This window comes from Monodelphis domestica, chromosome 5, assembly GCF_027887165.1.
Source record: "Monodelphis domestica isolate mMonDom1 chromosome 5, mMonDom1.pri, whole genome shotgun sequence".
Lineage (NCBI taxonomy): Eukaryota > Metazoa > Chordata > Mammalia > Didelphimorphia > Didelphidae > Monodelphis > Monodelphis domestica.
Genome location: NC_077231.1, coordinates 168,972,110 through 168,993,739, shown reverse-complemented (window position 1 = coordinate 168,993,739; position 21,630 = coordinate 168,972,110). Strand labels below are relative to the sequence as shown.

Sequence of the window (21,630 nt, the reverse complement as noted above, 5' to 3'; positions counted from 1 at the left end):
AGTCAGCCAGCCAGCCAGGACAGGAGGTTTCCCAATGTGTCGGGAAAACCAGAAGTTGTTGCTTGGGCTAACCAGCTGTAACCGATATTCTCTGATGCAGCCTCAAACCCCAACCTGCCGGAAGAGTAGGCGACCGCAGCTGGAAGCCCAATGGAGAAGAGAAAACAGTCAGGCTTTCAGAAGCCCCCTCCCCACTCAGGCACACTAAGCAGCCCGTGTATCCAATGAAGCTTCTTCTCTCAGGGTCAGTTGCCGAGGGTTCTGGCCCGGCTGACTAGGAAAGGCCAGAGCTGCCTGATAAACCCTAGGCATAAGGCCAAAGCCAAGGCAGAGCCAAGGTTGGGGTCTTGGTAGCACCTCTCGCGCTAAGGTTTTTTTTTCCCTAGATGCCAGGCAAGGGAGATTAGGGTGGGGACTCACGTGACCAGAACAGGTGGGGGAAATGAGGTGTTCTGGGTCAATTGCAAGTGAACGAAAGAACCGTTTAAGAATGAACTGGAAATCTAGAGTCTTTGCAACTGCTGTCCAGTCTCCTTAGCGACAGAGTGCCTCGTAGCCGTTGACCATGTCTTTTGAGCTTCTTACCCGCAAGTTAGAGCTGAATAGTCCCCTGGAGGAGAAAGCGCTATCATATTTGGAAAAGCATCGCATCTTGGACTTGGTAGTTAATATCACCACCAGTGTCCTCTTTTCCCGCCCAGGTAAGAGTCCCTCCTGCCGTCCTGCTTTAATGCCGCTACTTCCTTATGCTCGGCCTGCTTCTCTGTCCATTTCCTGTGCAGGCGTCCCTGCACTCACTGACCACTCCAAAACGGAGCGCCTTAGCCATTACAGAGGTAGATAAGTGGTTGTCAGTCAACGGGCATTTATCAAGCGTTTACTATGTGCCAGGCACTGTGCTAAACACTGGGAATGCAAGGAATAGTCCCTGATTCTAACCGGGGCACATTATATGCCAATTACTAGGTGTCTAGGAGATACATACAAACTCGATGAAGGTAATCTCCGAAGAAAAGGCTTTAGATCATCGGGAAGGGCTTCCTTCAGAGAAGCCAGGGAAAGAGAGGTGAGGGAGTAGAGCATTCCAGCCCTGGAGGGGCACAGCCAGTCATTAGACACCAAAATGGGAGAGGGAATGTCGTCTGAGGCACTGCAAAAAGGTCGGTGTAAAGTGGATTATAGGAAGCTGATTTCTTGGAGTTAAATGCAAAAAGACTGGAAAATCTGGGATTCAGAGAACTGGATCTAGTCCTAGCTCTGCTTCCAGCCAACCCTGTGATTTTGAGTTATTCATTTCCCTTCTCTGTCCAGAGCACAAACTTCATGTAGATTGAAATCCCTTTTCCTCATCTTATTTTTCTTTAATGCCTAAAAAGAAAAAAAATCCTTGAATTACTCCAGCCTTCCCTCCTTTTCAATTGCTGCTGAATAGAGCTGGAGAAAGTCACAAAACTATGATGCCTAGATCCAAAACAAAATTTTTATTATATTTTGTTTTCATCCTCTTCCTATTTTTTATGCCTCCTACCTTTGGCACTCCCTTGGACCCTCTAAGCTAAGTACCTGGACTCCCTCTTCACTGGGGAAAAAAAATTGAGGCCATTCTCTGAGAGCTCCCTTTTCTCTCTTTAAATATTAGTCATTTATCTTTCCCCAACATCTCCTCCTTTATACATCTCTCCCAAGAAGTGGCCCATTCTCCTTGTCAAGACAAACCTATTCTGTTGCACCCTGAATCCTATTCCATTTTATTTTCTCCAGCCCCTCTATCATCCTTATGCGATCTAATTTTCAGTCTTATTTACTGTCCATCTCCTTTCCTGTGGTCAGCAAAAACCCTCTTCTCTCTCTTAAAAAAACAAAACAAAAAACCTCTCTTAAAAAAAACCAAAGCAATTTGGAACTATGCACAAAGGGCGATAAAAGAATGTCTACCCTTTGATCCAGCCATAGCACTGCTGGGTCTGTACCCCAAAGAGATAATGGACAAAAAGACTTGTACAAAAATATTCATAGCTGCGCTCTTTGTGGTGGCCAAAAATTGGAAAATGAGGGGATGCCCATCAATTGGGGAATGGCTGAACAAATTGTGGTATATGTTGGTGATGGAATACTATTGTGCTCAAAGGAATAATAAAGTGGAGGATTTCCATGTGAACTGGAACAACCTCCAGGAAGTGATGCAGAGCGAGAGGAGCAGAACCAGGAGAACATTGTACACAGAGACAAACACACTGTGGTATCATCGAACGTAATGGACTTCTCCATTAGTGGCGGTGTAATGTCCCTGCACAATCTGCAGGGATCAAGGAGAAAAAAACACTATCCAAAAGCAGAGGACAAACTGAGGGAATAGAAACACCAAGGAAAAGCAACTGCCTGACTACAATGGCTGAGGGGACATGACAGAGGAAAGACTCGGAGCGAACACTCTGATGCAAATACTAACAACATGGCAATGGGTTCAAGTCAAGAACACATATGATACCAGTGGAATCACACGTCGGCCACGGGGGGTGGGAGGGAGGAAAAGAAAATGATCTTTGTCTTTAATGAAAAATGCATGGAAATGATCAAATAAAATACTATAAAATTTAAAAAAAAAAAAGAAAAAAAACCAAAACAAAACAAAAAAACTGCTAGCAATCATCCTGTAAATTTATTCTCTCCTTTTTCTTATAAATTACTTGAAAAAGCATCTTCTACACCCAGTTCTTCCATTTCCTTTCCTCTATCTTCTAAACCTTCATTCCAGTTTCCAAGCTCATTATTCAACTGAAACTACACTCCAAATCTATCAATGATCTCTTTCTTGCTGAATCTAATGTTTTGTTTTGTTTTTCTCAGTCCTCATCCTTCCTGATCTCCTTTCAGTATCTGACACCTTCTTCTGGATATTCTTTCCTCTCTAGGTTTTTGTGGCAAGGGTTCTCCCTCCTTTTTCCTCCTATTTATCTGACCACCCTCTTCTCAAGTTTCTTTTTTGGATTTCCAAGTCATATTCACTAATAGGAGTATCCTCTAGATTCTCTCCTGTGCCCTCACCTTTTTTCACTCTGTCCTCTCTTGCTTGGTGATTGCAGAGGCTCCCAAGGGTTCAGTTATCACCTTTATGCCTGATTTATATGTGCTGACTAACTATTCTTCTGAGCTCCAGTCCCAGTCACTCAGGGACTGATCTCATTTCCTGTAGGAGGCCTTTTTTGGCTTCCCTTAGCCCCTCAACACTTTTCCCCTGAGATTATCTTCCATTTGCATTGTATATATCATCAATGAAATTATTTACATGTTGTTTCCCTATTAGAATATGAGTTCTGTGAGGGTAGGGACCGTGTTTTTGCCTTTATATCTTCTCACACTTAGTAAGTCAGTCAGTTAATAAGTAATGGGGTATAATAGAATTGAGGGAGGACTGGCACTTCTGCCAAGCCCTTTTCAGGGCTGCTCTGTTGTCTACCTTTCAAACCCATCTCTCACCTGTGACTCCAAGAAGCTGTCGCAGTACAGGAGCCACACCTGGTAAACTGTCTTGGCAGGCAGGCCAAACTGGATTGAGGATAACAACAGGCCTCAAACCATTTGGTGAATTAGAAGTTTATCTACCCCAGGCATGTGAAGACTCCCTTTGGTGGAAGAGGTTGATGGAGAACAATTTGTTCCAATGACCCTGAAGATGGTTGAAGCAAGTGCTGCGGAGCAACTACAGCTTGGTCAGACATTGAATACTTTAAGGTCATCCACTGGATCCAGGGCCATTGCCAGTCTTCCAGATTTTTGTCCAGGTACTGGACTTTGATGATTCTGGAAGAGAAAGTGAATCTGACAACTTTGGGCAACTCTGCCTCACTTAAATCCAATTCACCCTTGAGTCAAGATATCACCATGATGTCATTGACCCTCTTTGAAACCGAGAAGGAACTATAGCTATGTGGAACATAGTATTTATTCATACATGCATATTAAATGATTGTCTGAAACTTTTGTTTTCTCTTGGGACAATACCATTCATACATTAGATGTGTGGCTGCTAGATTAATATATTTTTGATTGAATAACATCTGTAACTGTCAGCTCTTGATACCTTTTCTGTTTTTAAAACAGCTTAAAGCTCTCATGATTAGATTTTCAAAATAGAAGGTATATTTTTGTATCTGCTATTGGGTTCTTCATCATCAATCCAAGAACATTTGATTGTTGTAAATGATTATATATATATATATATATATATATATATATATATATATATGAATGAATATATATAATTAGAGTTTTTAACTCTAAAGCCCACTCTCAAATACCTTTTTCTTGGGTAGATTGGAGAAGTGATCAGCTAGTCCTTTTCTGAATTCCCTACCTTCAGTTAGCACCAGTAATAAAAATTCTACCTCTTAGGGGCAGCTAGACAACACAGTATAGAGTGTGGGGCCTGGAGTAGGGAGGACCTGGATTCAAATCTGGCTTCAGACACTTCATAGCTGTGTGACCCTGGGCAAGTTACTTAACCTCAGGTGCCTTGCTACTCTTCTGTCTTAGAACTGATACCAAAACAGAAGTTAAAGGTGAAAAGAAAAGAAAAAAAGAAAATTCTATCTCTAGGACTCTGTCTTTTTTATTTGTTTGTTTGGGGGGGGGGAGTTGCCTATGATTTCATAATACTTAGTAATGCTTTTTAGGTCACTTTCTGTTGGGTGGATCGGACAACTAAATGGCTCAGTAGATTGAGAGCCAGGTCTAGAGATGATAGGTCCTGAGTTCAAATTTGGCCTCATAGACACTTCTTAGCTATGTGATCCTGGGCAAGTCATTTAATCTTTATTGCCTAGTCTTTACTGCTCTCTGCCTTGGAACCAATACATAGTACTGATTCTAAGATGGAAGGTACAGGTTTAAAAAAAAAAGTGGATAATGGCTATCAGATGTGTCAAGTCTCCAAAAGTTCTTTGACATGTCCTAGATACATGCCCAGGAAAGCTAGCAGAACCCCATGGCAGTTTGTTAGGTCAACAAATAGTTCTCACATTATACCTCAGCAGAAAATCATTAACCACCACTATTAAATCTCTTCTTCGTCTGATCATTATTGGATGACCTGATGACACCTGAAGTTCCCTATCATCATGAAATTAGAATATAAGAAACTATTTCCTCCTAAGATGGTTTCACTGTCTTTCTACCTCTCCTCATCTTTACCAGATGGAAAGACCAAAATTTTTCCTTTTTATGTTGATTACAAGCTGGACAAACATCAACAAACATGAACCTTTTGCTATACAAAGAACAAAACAAGTGTGATATATCTATATCTATCTATCTATCTATCTATCCATATATATATATATATATATATCTGTGAATCTTTACCACCTTTAACTTTTTATATTTCAAATTTATAACATGGCAATTCTAACATAGTCCTGTTTTTCTCTTTTAGGTTCTGAATTTCCTTGTTCTCTACTTATTTTTAAAAGGATTCATCAATTCTCATTTCTTTCTTTTTAAAAATATTGTCATTCTTTCCAAGAATAACCTCCTCCCTATAAACATAAAACAGTATTCGCATATATAAATCCATAAAAAATAACTACAGGGTAATTTTGGTATACAGGGACTGATAGTTGATAGTCCAGGAAAAAAAAAAAGGCCTTATATAGAAAGTGGTATTTGGAGCAGCACTGAACTTGGAATCCAAAAGATTCATGTTCCTCAATTCAAATCTGGGCTCAGACACTTACTAGTGTGACCCTGAGCAAGTCATTTAAACCCTATTTGCCTCAGTTTCCTCATCAGTAGCATGACAAAAGTCTGGATGGTTAGTGATGACTCAGGATGCAGGACTCTGGTCTGAAAGTACAAGGGGGGTAGAGCACAAAAAAAAAAGGAAGGAGCCCGCCAGGCCACAGCTCAGTGTTATAGTCTAGAGGAAAGAGGGCAGCTCCTTCAATAATTTTGTTCTTCCCACTCCCTCCCAACCCCAACATCTTGGAAGCATCCTCATGCGTGTGTAGTCTATCTACTTCCATGGAAGGTGTCCTTCAGACAAATGTACAAACCCTGTAGTCTCATTAAGTCGATTTGAAAAGTTATCAAATTGATGAGGGGCTCCCTAGATCATTCCCTTTACACATAAAGTGAGATCAAACTAGTTTATCTTGAAGGTCATTTCCAGCATTAACATTTAATGACTCAAATGTATGCCAGTAATTCTGCTTTTAAAATAAAGGGGGAATTCCTGAAGTTGAAACAAAAGATTTTCCTTTAAAATTTAATCTGTAAAAAATGGAGATTTAAAAAATGTTACATGTAAAATCCATATTAAACTGCTTACTGTCTTGGGGCAAGGGGAAGAGAAGAAGGGCAAGAATTTGAAACTCAAAAAAATGTTTTTCAGAATTAAAAAAAATTTTAATGTATTTTAAAAATATTTTTCCATGTTTACATGATTCATTCTTTCCCTTCCTTCTTCCTTACCCCCTCCCAGAGCCAACAAGAAATTCCACTGGGTTGTACAAATGTTATTACTTGATACCTATATTTCCATATTATTCATTTTTATTACAGAACGATCTTTTAAAGCTTAACCCCAAATCACATACCCATATATACAAGAGATAAGTCATACGTTTTTCTTTTGCATTTCTACTCCCATAATTCTTCCTCTCAATGTGAATAGCATTCTTTCTACGTCCTTCAGGAGTGTCCTGGATTACTGCATTGCTACTAGTAGCAAAGTCCACTACATTGGATTGTTCCACAATGTTTTACTTTCTGTGTACAATATTCTCCTGGTTCTGCTCATTTCATTCTGCATCAGTTCATTGGGGTTCTTCCAGATCATATAGAAATCCTCCAGATCATCCTTTACAGCATAATAGTATTCCATCACCATCATATACCACAGTTCAGCCATTCCCCAATTGATGGACACTCCCTCATTTCCCAATTTTTTGCTACCACAAAGAGTATGGCTATGAATATTTTTGTAAAATATTTTTCATTATCTCTTTGGGGGGTACAAACCTAGTAGTGGTATTGCTGGATCTAATGCATTCTTTTAAAGCCCTTTGCACATAATTCCAAACTGCCTTCCAGAATGTTTGGATCAAAAAAAAAATTTAAATGAGTATTAAAAACTGTTTTTACATGCAATTGGAGTAAAATAAAATATTTTTAATGGAGATTTTTATATATATTTCAGTAAAAAGTATCTCTTTTAGGCTTGCCTCTTTTGCATAATATATATAGATAAAAATTTATATTGCATTCAAAATATGTAATGCTCAAATTATGCCTTTACTTTTTCATTTTACTTGCCTTTCACATTTACTTTAACATCTTTTCAACTTCTACCTTTTGATTTCTACTTAATATAATTTCTTTATAAAACACTTTTTCGGCTTTTACTTTATAACTTAGTAAACAATAATAAAACATTCAAATATGCAAATAATTTTAAGAAGTTACCTGAAACCATAAACTTTGATTAGTTTATTTCAAAGTTTTTAATGTATTAACTTTAACAAAATATTGTTGTATCCTCTTAAACAATACTACATATTTTTCAAGATTTCGTTTTTTTGTTGTTTATATAATCAATGTATATATTTTGTATTGCCTTCAGTATGACTCAATATCTTTTTAAAAAATTTAAACCCTAACCTATCTTTTTTTTTTTTTGGTAACCTTTACTTTCTTAGTATCACTTCTGAGACAGAAGAACATCAAGGACTAGGTAATTGGGATTATGTGACTCACCTAGGGTCACACAGCTAGGCAATATGAGATGCCAGATATGAACCCAGGTCCTCCAGCTTCCAGACCTGGTGCTCTATTCATTGCGCTACCTCTCTGCCTACCACCCCCCAAATCTGATTCAATTTAAAATATGCCCTATTTATTAGCATTGATATCTGCCCATAGTTCCCTTTTCTCATCCATGTATCAAACTCTTTATATTGAGAGTTCTGTTTAGAAACTCCTTTTGCCAATAGAGCTCAAAATTGCTGTTACTTATAATATTAGAGGGTTTTCTGGGACACTGAGAAGTCAAATGACTTGCCCTTGGCCACTGTATCAAGATGTGTCAGAGGAAGGATTACCCAGGTCTTCCTGACCTCCAAATCCAACACTCCTTCCATTTAACCAGAGTCATCAAACATGAGGCCCATAATAAGTAAAACCTTTTTGTTTTTAAACCCTTACCTTCCATCTTAGAATCAGTGCTGCTTATTGGCAGAAGAGTGGTAAGGGGTAGGCAATTGGGATTAAATGACTTGCCCAGGGTTACACAGATAGGAAGTGTCTGGAGCCAAATATGAACCCTGGTTCCCCCAAATCCAAGCCTAGTGCTCTATCGACTCTATGACCTAGTTGCCCCTACTATCTCTTCTTGAGGAACTTTGCTGGTGATAAATAAATGTAAACTAAAAGGTTTTCATACAAATAAAACTAATATCACCAAAATTAGAAGGAAAGCTGGAAACTGGCAGGGGGAGGGAGGGAGGAATTTTATAGACATTTTCCTAGATAGAGGTCTCATATCTGAAATATATAGAAAACTTTATCAAATTTATAAGAATATGATCCATTCCCCAATTGACAAATGGTCAAAAGCTATGAACAATTTTTAGATGAAGAAATCAAAGCTCTATCTAACAATATGAAACAATGTTCCATATCAATATTGGTTAGAGAAATGACAACTCTGAGACATTATCTCACCCCATCAGACTGGCTAAAATGATAAAAAGGCAAAATGACAAATGTTGGAGATATGGGGAAATGGGGACATTAATGAACTATCAGTGGAACTGTAAATTCATTTTATGTCTGTAGAGTTATAAAACTGTATACCTTTCAACCCAGCAATGCCACTATTCGGTTTATTTCCTAAGATGCTCAGAGAAAAAGCAAAATAACCTCTCTGTTCTAAAATATTTGTAGCAGCTCTCTTTGTGGTGGCAAAGAACTGAAAATTAAAGGGATGCACATCAATCGACAAATGGCTAAATAAGTTATGACAGATGATTGTGATGGAATAATACTTCACCATAAGAAATAACCTGGTTAATTTATTTTTGTTTTTTATTCTTTTCCATGGTTACATGATTCCCATTTGACAAGCAATTTCACTGGGTTATACATATATTATCATTCATATCCTCTTTCCATATTATTCATTTTGGTAATAATCTTTTAAACTGGTAAGTTTTTTAAAAACATGGGAAAACCTACATGAAATTATGAAGAGTGAAAAGAGAACAAAAGAAAATTGTATTCAGCACCAGAAATGTTTGAAGAATAATTTCTGTATGTCTACCTTCAGGAAAAAACCTGACAAATAGAAACAATAAAGATATAAATATATATTAAACTATATCTTTTTAATCTTTTTAAATCAAATGATACCTTCTCTAGGGTAGGAGAGGGAAGGAGGGAGCTACCTAGGAATGGTAATGTCACAAATAAATTTAAAAAAAAGATGAATGCATTGCTAAATGTGTATATGTAGAAAGTGAGGTAGAGGGGAAAAGGTGGCCTAAAGAGAGGAGCCATCTTCTTCTACTTTCTACCCCAGGACTTGACTTGGTCTCCACTTCATAGTTTTAAAGTTAGATCTACCTTAATCGTCATGAGCCCCCTCCCCTCTTGTTTTCTAGTCTAAAACACAAAACATAGTTGTTGCTTGGGACTTGATGAAGGTCATACAGTTAATTGATGGCAGCACCTCAACTAGAACCCAGGTTGTCCAGAATCCCAGACAAGTGCTCTAAAGATTGATGGACCTTGAAGTTGTCCCAGCTCACCCTAGGGAGACAGAGATGAAAACCAAAGTTGATCTGGGTCTGTGTATAATAGTGATTTCTCTTCCCCAGATCTCTCAATCCTGAAAAGCAGGGGGGTCTTCCTAGAATATATCACATACTTTTTCTAGTCTGAAATGACACACACACCCCCATAGCCACTAGGTACCAGTGCAACTAGCTGATGGGTCAAAGCTATCTGTGACCATTGTTCTGAAACAAAGTAGAGTGTTCTTTACTGAGAATTCTTAACTTTTTAGTGTTGGGAAAATCCAGCACCCACTAATTTCTATCAGCCTTGTAGGTAAGAAATGCTTATGAAAAGCTTGGGCTGGTGATTTTATTTGGATTAATTGGTGTGTTATTTGGGCTCTGGAGTCAGGAAGACTTCCTCCTGGAAGTTCAAATCTGGTACTTACTCAGGTACTTACCCCAGGCAAGTAAAAGTTAACCCCGTTTGCCTCAATTTTTTCATCTGTAAAGTGAGGTGGAGAAGGAAATGGTAAACCACTTTCAGTATCTTTGCCAAGATTACTCCAAATGGGGTCAGGAAGAATGTTCGGTTTGATGAACAACTCAACAAAACTAACTGAATGGATCTAAAGGGGAGATGCCAGGAATGATGGTTTCCTGTGCCTGACGGGTAATTGGCAAAGATTAAAAAGATAGAAGGAAAGGGGGGGGGGAGCAGATAAATGAACATAAATAAAAGATGAATTTAAATCAAAGCTCTATTCCTTAGGAGCTTGTGGCCTTGGGCATGCAGCTTGACATTTATAAAATCAGGTCCCTCTAAGGTTCCAGTTCTGGCTAGAATTGTAGCATTCTCTGACTTCAGGAACTGTAAGCTCTTGTGGATCTGAGTCTGCAGAGCTCCGTGGGAGCCTCGGGAAATTAATCAATAAAGCAGTCCCCACCACACTGCTGGGAGACAAGGCTGTCTCACATATTAGGCAAGTAGTACTTGAATTTTGCTTATGGGAACTTCCCAGTTGTCACCAGTGTCCCTTTGGGAGAACTCAGATTCTTACCCCAAGCTGCAGCAGATTCCAAGTAAGAACAGCCCCGCCTCTGATCGATCGTCATCCAATTCCACTGACTTAATAAGCAGGGCTTGGGTGTGGCTTCACGAAAAAGGGAAGGGTATGTGGCCTGCAGAGTGAGCTCACAGTCGGTGTGGCTGCTGAAGGGTCTCTTAGCAACAGTTAGTTTTGCAGCTCCTTCAACGATGGAGGACGGATCTTCTGTCTCCCCAGAGGAGAAGGCTAGGCTTTATCTGAAAAAACATCATATCATGGAGCTCCTGAACTTGCTCACTGTTCAACTTCTTGTTCATAAACCTGGTAAGGGTTCCTCCTTCCCATTGGCTTTCTGTGCTCCGCCTTCCTTGATGTGTCACCAGAACAAAGATCCCGACTTTCCCCCTAGCAATTTTCTACTTCCTTTCCCGTGCAGGTGGAAATCCTCACGCGTCTATTAACCAATCAATCAAATTATCGTGAAAGCTCAGAGGGAGAGGGGTCAGGTGGGGCATTGAGAAAACTTACTGCTCTCTGCTTTTTTTTTTTAACCCTTACCTTTCCTTCCCTCAATCCCCTTCCAGATTTTCCTGTTTCCCTCAAGGGCACCACTATCCTTCTAGTGAAGTTCACAACCTCACAGTCATCCTCCAACAATTCCTCAAACCGCCCACATATTTGGTCAGTACCTCCCCAGTATCTCTCTAATTCAGCATGATTACTACTCTAGTTCTGGCCCACATCACCTCTTGTCTCAGCTATGGGAACTGACTAATTGGTCTTCTGGCTTCCAGTCTCTGTACTTTCTAGTTCATCTTCCACACAGCTGCCCAAATGTGATATTCCTAAAGAAGAGGCTAACCTTGTCACTCCCATCACTTCTAGAATCTCTTTTTTGATCCTTTAAAGCCTTTCACACACATGCTTCAATCTACCAAAAGGATCTTGACTAGCTAGCTAAATTGGCTGAATGTAATAAAAGTTTTCATTAGGGACAAGTGTGAAGTCATGCGTTTAAGTAGAAAAAGGCAATTTCTCTAGGTTAAAATAGGGGAAACATGGTTAGACCATGGTCATTCTGAAAAGATCTGGGTATGAACCTGCTGTTCCTCATAACCTTCCAGAATTCCCAACCTGAGACTTCCTCACTAGCCTGCAGATTTCTCTATTCTTGCTGCCTTCAGAAATGCTGCCTTCAGAAATACAGCCTTCCAGGCAGAGGCAGCATGTGTCTGTCTGATAGCATGGCTCTTGCTTTGCTGGAGGAGGCTTCCTTTCTTATTCTCTGGGGGGTTTCTGGGTGACTTTTTATGCATATATGGGGTAGAAGTTCTCTGCAGTTTCTCAATAGATGTCATTTTTTAAATTTGAATCTTTTTATTTAATTGATTTAGAATATTTTTCCATGGTTACATGATTCATGTTCTTTCCTTCCCCTCCTCCCACCACCCTCCCGAAGCCAAGGAGCAGCTCTACTGGGTTTTACATGTGTCTTGATAGATGTCTTGATCATTATTTGGTCTGGTGGGAACTGTTGTAGGGTTTTATAGAGGTAAGTGTGTGGGGACTGGGTATCTCACCTCCCATTCAAGGAGCTAGCCATCTTGCAAGAGGTCAGCACTTTTTAAAAAAATTAATTTTGCTTAAATGATCAAAACATTTTTCTCTCCCTTCTTCGCCCTTACAAGTGGAAAAAAGAAAAACAAAATCCTTGCAACAGACATGCATAGTCCAGTAAAACAAATATCCACATTGGCTATGTTAAAAAATGGTCTTATTCTCTCCCCTGAGCCCACCAATGTTTCAAGAAGTTAGGTAGAACTGGCTTCCTTGTTGGTTCTCAGGAACCACCATGGTTGGACATTGCATTTGATCTGATCTTAAGGTTTTCCAGTGTTGTTATTATATAAGCATTGTTCTCCTTATTCTGCCCTATGTGTATTAATTCATATTAGCCTTCCTAGGTTTTACTGAAGCTATCTTTTTCACAATTTCCAGTGGCACAATTCATAAATCATCATTTGTCCAACGATACCCTAACTGATGGGTTGCCCCTTTCTTTTTTATTTGCTACTATAAAAAGAGCTGCAATAAAATCATCCTTCTTGAGATTTTAAAAATAATATATACTCTAACATATACTTAGTTTCTTATTTTCATTTAATAGTAGTTTGCTAATTTTTTTTCTCTATTCCTTCAGTGTTCATAATTCATTTACTTGTGCTTTGATAATCTAGTGTTCCTTTTTTCTGGTATTTCAGTAGTTAAGCATTTTTTTTCTGGCATGTTAGCCTTTCGCTTCATTAAATCCATAATTTTTTATTGGTTTCCATGTTTTTATCTAAATTCAATTTTCTCTTGAGATTTTCTATTAACCCTTCTGCTTTTAAAAAAGGGTATAATGACCTTAGGCTCTCTTACTATTTCTTATAGCTCCAAAATTTCCTTTAGTACCAATTTTTTAAGTGCCATCAGTAGAAGCTATCTGAAGTAGAGAACAAATTGCATCTTGTAGGTTGTTGGTATTTCCAATAGTATTTGACTTCTTGAAATGGTCAGAAAGGCATATGTGCAGAACTGATTATGTTTTTTACCCTAACCATCTAATCCCAGACTGCTGAAGTTTGCTCCTCATAGAATGTTTCAAGGTTTGCCAGCAAAGTAAAAAGTAACATAGGGGTAAGTTAAATAAAAGTGCTCTGAATGGGCAGTCAGGTTCCAGTCTTTATCTCCTGTACAAACCTTCATTTCTCCTATCTTTTTTAGCTCTTACTTCCCTTCTCCTTTCAGCAGTATTCAGAAAGTGTGAGTGATGTGATTTTTTTCACTTAAGGTAATATATTCCACAGAGCCACAGTTTTTCTTTTGTTAGAAATTAAATAATAAAAATTGGAGTTGAAAATTCTGGGATCCTGTTCTTTCTCTTTTAATGTTTTTAATATTTCATTGTGTATTATGAAAATTTAAACTATTCTCTTACAGATAAACCAAGAGAATTTTTGTTAAATTTGTTAGCACGAATAAAGATTGCGAAAATAACCTCTGTGGACTTTCCTTATCTCATGGAGGACTCTAACTTGAATTCCATGTTTGAAGTAATGGACCCTACAAATCAGGGTTTTATAACTAATGTTCAGTTCAGAGAAGGTTTGTGGATTTTTTTATATTCTAACTATATAGTTCATAATCATTCCAGAACTCACTTTCATTTAAATAATTTATATTTCACAAGTTTCTCTTCTCATTTTCACATTTATAGCACTACATACCCTTGGTCTGCTCAGTCCAAATGAAGAATTATCTGTGGAGGAAATCATTACTAGGGAAAAATTCAAGCAAGAAGTGTAAGTATTTAATTTAAAGTGAAAATAAGTGGTTTTCAAGTAGAATGAGCATTGATTAGAGAAAGTTGCCCAACTTTTTGTGGGAAAGGACATCTTTTCATTCTCTGATATCTTCAGTTTATCTGGGAGATAATGAGGACAGGGTTGATGCCACAGGGTCTGGGCAGGAGAAATGCTTAGTAAACTGTAAAGCCAAGGGTGACGGGCCACCCCACACTCCCTTCCCACCTGGCAGTCCCACAGAGGTAATCTTAGCAACAATTTTCCATGGTCTCCATGGTGAGTCTTTGGGATATTAGTAGCTTCTGATCTTTGATGGCAGAAAGAATCTTAAAATGCTTTTTAAAAATTATTTTGAAGTATGCTTTGGAAATGCTAGATTTTTCCCCCTTTAAACTAGAATAGGAAGAGTTAAATACATGAGGATTGATGTTTTATGTGTGCAGCTCCAAGCTATAGCATGCCCAGTGTTGACACCCTAATAAAATTGTCTCAAATGACAGGCTAAACCAGGTCAAGGATAACTGATAGGCCTCAAACCCATCAGTGAGTAGGGGTTGGGTGTGTATACCCCAAGCATGTGAAATGGATGAATGAGAACAATTTGTTCCAATGGCCATGAAGGTAACTTAGAGCTTGGTAAGCCATTGAAGATGCCAAGGGTCATCCATTGCATCCCAGGCCATCATCTATTGTCTTGACTTGTCTAGCCATGGAACTGTGATGACTCTCAGAGAGACTGAGGCTGACTACTTTGTGCAACTGTGCCTCATTAAATCCATTTCATGGTCGAGTCATCACCCTGTAATGTAATCTTTAAAATTAAGGACAAACAACAATATTAGTAATTAAGTGAAAAAAATTGGTATTAAATCCATATTATGCATATATATTTATATATGCATATATATAAATAACATGGATGTACTCAAACTAATTTCTTCAGCATAATTCCATGATTTTGTATATTTCTCCCACCAGCTTAATCCCAACCACTCAGTGGATTGTTTGATGAGTAGCTGTGACCAAAGAAATAAGTTGCCTGGTGACCAATTTGCTGGTGACAAGTTATTTCCAAATTTAGCTAGGCTGGTCCTCACATGTACTCAAAACATCTTTGTATGACCTACCAAAACTTTTGTACCTTGCTCAAACATTCTTCAAAAAACCAGAGTCACTTCTATGTCCCAGAGGCACCCCAGTAGAATTTTAGTCAAGATTTAATGTTTATATATAATTATTACATAATTATATATAATAAATAGTTATAATGTATGTCTCTCTCCCCCTCCCATAGTAATGGTATTGCTGGATTAAAAGGTTGTGTGCAACTTTAGAGGCCTTTGGGCATACTGCTGACACTTATTTGAATCCAATTGATACTAAGAAAAGTATTAATTAAATGCTGTCAGAGCACAAAATTATGTAAAAATAAATTATGAAAAAAATCATTTTCTCAAACTACATTTGAGAGAAGTTGCCAAAGGGAACAATATGACCCCTATTACAATATATGCTAGTTGACACAGTGAATAGAGTGGTGGGGTCTTCAGTTAGGAAGACCTGGGTTCAAATCCAGTCTCAGAAGCTAGCTGTGAGACCCTGGGGCAAGTCACTTAACCCTATATGCCTCAGTTTTTTCATCTATAAAATGAGCTGGAGAAGGAAATGGCAGACTACCACAGCATAAAGATATTCCCCCCAAATGAAGGGTCAAACACAACTGACTGAACAACAATAATATACCACTTGTGTGATTGTCATTCCATTTAAGATGCAAAAAACATCTAGCGCATGCCACAGAATATTTGAGTCTTCTCCTTGGGTTGCCAGCTACACAGGCACCACCTGTCCAATGGGACAGAGCACTGAGCGTGGTGTCAAGAAAACCCAAGTTCAGATCTAGCCTCAGACACTTGTACAATACTGGATAAGAAAACTAACCTGTTTGCCCGAGTTCCCTCAACTGTAAAATGAGGATAATAATACCCCCTGCCTCCCAGGGTGGTTAAGAATCAAATGAGATCGGGGGCAGCTGGGTAGCTCAGTGGATTGAGAGTCAGGCCTAGAGATGGGAGGTCCTAGGTTCAAATCTGGCCTCAGACACTTCCCAGCTGTGTGACCCTGGGCAAGTCACTTGACCCCCATTGCCTAGCCCTTACCACTCTTCTGCCTTGGAACCAATACAGAGTATTGACTCCAAGATGGAAGGTAAGGGTTTAAAAAAAAAAAAGAATCAAATGAGATCATTGAAAAGCACTCACTACACTGTCTAAATACAAGTTACTTGTGATCCAGGTGAACATAATGTTCATGTTGTGGCTGCTGGTGGTGTGTACCTCCTTGTGTGCTCCTGTGTTCAGGCTGTGTTCCTGAGTATTTACTGAGACATGGATATGGCTAATCAAAGGCGCTAAAATACTAGACAGACTTGGAGATTCCTTGATCCTGAAGCCCCTTCTTCGGTAAATCAGAGAATCTTCCTACATCAATGAACTATAGATTCCCTTTATCAGATTTGTCAGAAGATTCATAAAATGGCAACCCATCATGGAGCCATGCCTGCCCAGCTTGGGAGAACCACCTGAATTTTTGATCCATCTGATACCAAAGCTTGGTCACCTCCTAACAATGATGAGACACAAGTAGGTCTTTAGTGGATGACTTGTTGTTTACTGTTCAGTTCTGTCCAACTCTTCAGGAACCCATTTGGGGTTTTCTTGGCAAAGATACTAAAGTTGTTTGCCATTTCCTACTCCAGCTTGTTTTACAGATAAGGAAACAGAGGCAAACAGGGTTAAGCACCTTGCCTAGGGTCACAGAGCTAGGAAGTGTCTTGAGGCCATATTTGAACTTAGGAAAATGTCTTCCCAACTCCAGACCTTGGCACTCTTTTCCACTGGGCCATCAGCCTGCCAAATGAGGATTAACATCTCCATTTACTTAAAAAAAAAAAAAAACTTTACCATATGTCTTAGTGTCAAGTATTGGTTCCAAGGCAGACAGCAGTAATGGCTAGGGAACTGAAGGTTAAGTAACTTGCTCAGGGTCCTACAGCTAGGAAGTGTCTGAGGCCAGATTTGAACCTAGGACCTCTCATCTCTACACCTGTCTTTTAATCCACACCCAGCTGCCCCCTTCCATTTACTTTTTTTTAATAATATTTTATTTGATCATTTCCAAGCATTATTCATTAGAGACAAAGATCATTTTCTTTTCCTCCTCCCCCCCCCCCATAGTCAACACATGATTCCACTGGGTATCACATGTGTTCTTGATTTGAACCCATTGCCATGTTGTTAGTATTTGCATTAGAGTGTTCATTTAGAGTCTCTCCTCTGTCATGTCCCCTCAATAGCTGTATTCAGGCAGTTACTTTTCCTCGGGGTTTCTACTCCCACAGTTTATCCTTTGCTTATGAATAGTGTTTTTTCTCCTAGATCCCTGCAGATTGTTCAGGGACATTACACCGCCACTAATGGAGAAGTCCATTACGTTCGATTATACCACAGTGTATTAGTCTCTGTGTACAATGTTCTCCTGGTTCTGCTCCTCTCACTCTGCATCACTTCCTGGAGGTCGTTCCAGTTCACATGGAATTCCTCCACTTTATTATTCCTTTGAGCACAATAGTATTCCATCACCAACATATACCACAATTTGTTCAGCCATTCCCCAATTGATGGGCATCCCCTCGTTTTCCAATTTTGGGCCACCACAAAGAGCGCAGCTATGAATATTCTGTACAAGTCTTTTTGTCCATTATCTCTTTGGGGTATAGACCCAGCATTGCTATGGCTGGATCAAAGGGCAGACAGTCTTTTATCGCCCTTTGGGCATAGTTCTAAATTGCCCTCCAGAATGGTTGGATCAGTTCACAACTCCACCAGCAATGAATTAATGTCCCTACTTTGCCACATCCCCTCCAGTATTCATTACTTTCCTTTGCTGTCATGTTAGACAATCTGATAGGTGTGAGGTGATACCTCAGAGTTGTTTTGATTTGCATCTCTCTGATTATGAGAGATTTAGAACACTTCTTCATGTGCTTATTAATAGTTTTGATTTCTTTATCTGAAAACTGCCTATCCATGTCCCTTGCCCATTTATCAATTGGAGAATGGCTTGATTTTTTGTACAATTGATTTAGCTCTTTATAGAGTTGAGTAATTAAACCTTTGTCAGAGGTTTCTATGAAGATTTTTTTCCCAATTTGTTGCTTCCCTTCTGATTTTAGTTACATTGGTTTTGTTTGTACAAAAGCCTTTTAATTTGATGTAGTCGAAATTATTTATTTTACATTTTGTGATTTTTTCTATGTCTTGCTTGGTTTTAAAGTCTTTCCCCTCCCAAAGGTCTGACATATGTATACTCTTCTGTGTTTACCCAATTTACTTATGGTTTCCTTCTTTATGTTTAAGTCATTCACCCATTTTGAATTTATCTTGGTGTAGGGTGTGAGGTGTTGATCAATTCCTAATCTCTCCCACACTGTCTTCCAATTTTCCCAGCAGTTTTTATCGAATAGTGGATTTTTGTCCCAAAAGCTGGGATCTTTGGGGTTTATCTATACTGTCTTGCTGAGTTGCTTGCCCCCAGTCTATTCCTCCATTTACTTTTAAGACTAGCATATTCATACAATGTGGGATACCAGATTTACTACCTGAAATAGAAATTAAAATAACATGAGGCACATGGCTCCCTGGAAATGGATGTCTTTCCCTCTAGTTCCCAGAGAATTTTGTAATCCAGATCACAACAGTTTTTAGCCAAGCAAGAATTGAAAGGACATTTGAGATTTTCCCTCTATTCAGCTTCAGCTTCCAGGAAAGGCAAGCCTACATTCCCCATCTCAATCTCAATTCTCAACAAAAAGGCCAAGCACATGATGGGCAAGCTTTAAAGAATAATTCTTGTTTGTCTTGATCTGCTTCGGGCACAACATGAATTCACCTTCTGCTGGCAGAGTGCAAAGAAATTGATTAAGGGAAATGAGTGTGGAAGCTAGACAGCTTTCCAGCCCTTCCTAAATTTGGCTTTAAAATGTGGTTTCACCCTTTTATTAGAAGCATGAAGAATTTTAAAATCAAACACATTTATATTCACATAAGCATACATATGCACCACCACCCCCCCCATTTGACAATTTGTAGTTTGGCTTATCCAGCTTGCACTCTCCCTTTAGTCCAAGAAATGAGTAGTTTGTGTATTTTATTTAGACTTTTTCTTAGTCACTATCAGAATTATATTCAAGTGTGATTAAAAAGAATTTTGATTTTTGTTACCTTTAGGAATAAGAGGACCCACAAGATATGGGAAGATTTCTAATACCCTGGATCCAGAACAATAAAAAAGTTCCTATAGTTTGTTTATACACTTTAGATACTTAAATGCATTTCTCTCTAAAGATTGAAGTGTTTTCCCTAAAATGTAATAAGTTAAATATGTTAATTAAATTATTAAAATTGTTAAAATGTCACAGAAAACCTTTTATTTCTGCATCAGTTTTTGTCTTTAATCTCAACCTCAGGCAGTATGGAAGATGACAAGTAGAAATACTCTTCTCTGTTAACTAACCTAATTCTACTGGGGAAACATTTGCTTTATTCCTGCACCGCTAATTTGTACTCTATTCCTGACATACTGCAGACCCTGCTGCAGCATTTGGAGGCTGAATAATGCCTAAAATTTTACAGATAATGCATGCATTTACATTAAGATATAGCCATGCCTTTAGGAATCTATTCTAGGTCAGGGGTCCCCAAGTTAGGGCCCACGGGCCACATGCAGCCAGCCCCCTGAGGCCATTTATCCTGCCCCACCACACTTCCAGAAGGGGCATCTCTTTCATTTGGTGGTCAGTGAGAGGAGCACTGTATGTGGCGGTGCTGCAAAGCGCAGCATTGCTCACATATAGTACTACTTCCGGTGACATAATCCTTTCTGAGAGTAACTGAACGAGAACAAGGTGCTGTGCTGTAAGGATAATTTTAGGGTTGTGACCTAATCTAAATTAATTTTGGTCATCGGGGAATATCCCAAATAAAATATCCAAGTCAGTAAATTTATGATGGTTTAATTAATATAGAAGAAAGAAATTGAGAAGGGAGAGGGAAAAGGTGTAGGATTTCTCTTGCCTGGCCTGTGCCAGGGGGAGTTAAAAGTCCTTCTCCATGAGGTCCCTGAAGATTAGTGGCTTTTTAAGAGGATAGTGTTTGGAAGGTAAAGGAGAAAGGAATCAGCCTAAACTCCAAGAGAGAGCTCAGCTAAGATGCCTCACTGGAACTAGCTACTCAGCTTCTCCCAGTTTAGTATCAAGGAAAACTCACTGCCAAACTGGACAATAGCTACCGCCATGCCAAGATGCCGGAACGCTTAGCACGCTGCCAGCCAGAGCCACCTCTCCAGGGAAAGAGGCCAGAGAGAAGTGATGCGAAATATATAGACAGTTTTACATCACTTTCCTGCGTCTCACCTGTACCAATGGTATCTTAAGCTTGACTCAGGACAGCCCAGGGATCTGTGAGCTGTTTCTGATTTGTCATTTGCTAGCACATGCCTATCATAAGCCATCCTCCTAGATACTTAATCCTTAAGTATGGGTGTAGACATTCCTGATTTTGTTAGACTAAGTAGGATGGAGTAATCTAAAGTTCACAGTGCAAAGGATTATGTGGTTGCACAATGGAAGACATCAGCATGGTGAGTGGCGATCTGGGGAGAGGAGTCCACACTGTACATATTGCTGCCCGGTATAGTGGTGGCCCTGATGGGCCTGTGCAAGGTGTGACAGACCCATCACAGCCAGCACTGCAGCCTCTGCTATCTCAGACAGTGGTATGCAGATTTGTTCCATGTTTTTTTGTTTTTTTTTAATAGTCCTGCCCTCCAACAGTCTAAGGGACAGTGAATTGGCCCCGTGTAAAACGTTTGGGGACACCTGTATAAAGTCATCTGTTTCCTGAGGATATATATATATTTTTTAATCCTTACCTTATTGGTTCTAAGGCAGAAGAGCAATAAGGGTTAGGCAATGGAGGCTAAGTGACTTGCCCAGGGTCACACAGCTAGGAAGTGTCTAAGGTCACTTTTGAATCCAAGACTTCCCATCCCCAAGCTCAGCTCTTTATCCACTGAGTCACCTAGCTGACCAATGTTTCTTTATCATTTTTAAGAAGAGATCTTATTTCAGCATTGGTATGCAAAGGCCTGGTGCTAGGGTTACAAAGTTGAAATCTATAAAGATTTACCTACCAAACCTTTATCATCATATCTATAGTCTAGTAAATGCATGCATGCCAAGATGTGCAGCCTGGGCAAAAGAGCTATTCTATCACCATAGCATGACATGCAAGTGACATAAATGGAACTAGCTAATAAGCCCTGACCAACTTGTGCTGCATAATATGATGCTGGTCGGTCTCCTAGGACTTTTGGTGAGATATCTCACTGAGACCTAGCACTAGA

At 39.2% G+C, this 21,630-nt stretch overlaps 1 protein-coding gene and 1 long non-coding RNA gene across 4 annotated transcripts in view; one reads left to right on the top strand and one right to left on the bottom strand.

The window, feature by feature from the left end:
- The window catches only part of LOC107650120 (uncharacterized), a 30,824-nt gene extending 19,857 nt beyond the window's left edge, over window positions 1-10,967 (bottom strand). For both annotated transcript variants that reach the window (XR_008912238.1, XR_001624935.2), the window contains exons 1-3: window positions 10,832-10,967; window positions 10,232-10,275; window positions 3,478-3,801 (exon numbers count right to left, since the gene is read on the bottom strand). This is a non-coding gene — a long non-coding RNA (uncharacterized LOC107650120). The remainder of the gene's footprint in view (window positions 1-3,477; window positions 3,802-10,231; window positions 10,276-10,831) is intronic.
- On the top strand, window positions 346-19,649 carry EFCAB10 (EF-hand calcium binding domain 10). 2 transcript variants are annotated; one of them, XM_016426092.2, is made up of 4 exons: window positions 346-701; window positions 13,802-13,966; window positions 14,079-14,163; window positions 19,455-19,649. In XM_016426092.2, exons 1-4 carry the CDS (start codon window positions 566-568, stop codon window positions 19,489-19,491), a joined length of 423 nt encoding a protein of 140 aa, XP_016281578.1. In that variant the 5' UTR covers window positions 346-565; the 3' UTR covers window positions 19,492-19,649. The 2 variants fall into 2 exon arrangements, with proteins under 2 accessions (XP_016281578.1, XP_007504161.2); XM_007504099.3 differs by lacking the exon at window positions 346-701 and adding an exon at window positions 11,011-11,143.
- Window positions 19,650-21,630: the final 1,981 nt, after the last annotated feature.

What these genes read in the sequence shown, in the direction of transcription:
- EFCAB10 (XM_016426092.2), top strand. Translation starts at nt 566, where the DNA reads ATGTCTTTTGAGCTTCTTACCCGCAAGTTAGAGCTGAATAGTCCCCTG. An exon ending in TGTCCTCTTTTCCCGCCCAG is followed by an intron (nt 702 to 13,801) that starts GTAAGAGTCCCT and finishes ATTCTCTTACAG; the next exon opens with ATAAACCAAGAGAATTTTTG. An exon ending in TAATGTTCAGTTCAGAGAAG is followed by an intron (nt 13,967 to 14,078) that starts GTTTGTGGATTT and finishes TCACATTTATAG; the next exon opens with CACTACATACCCTTGGTCTG.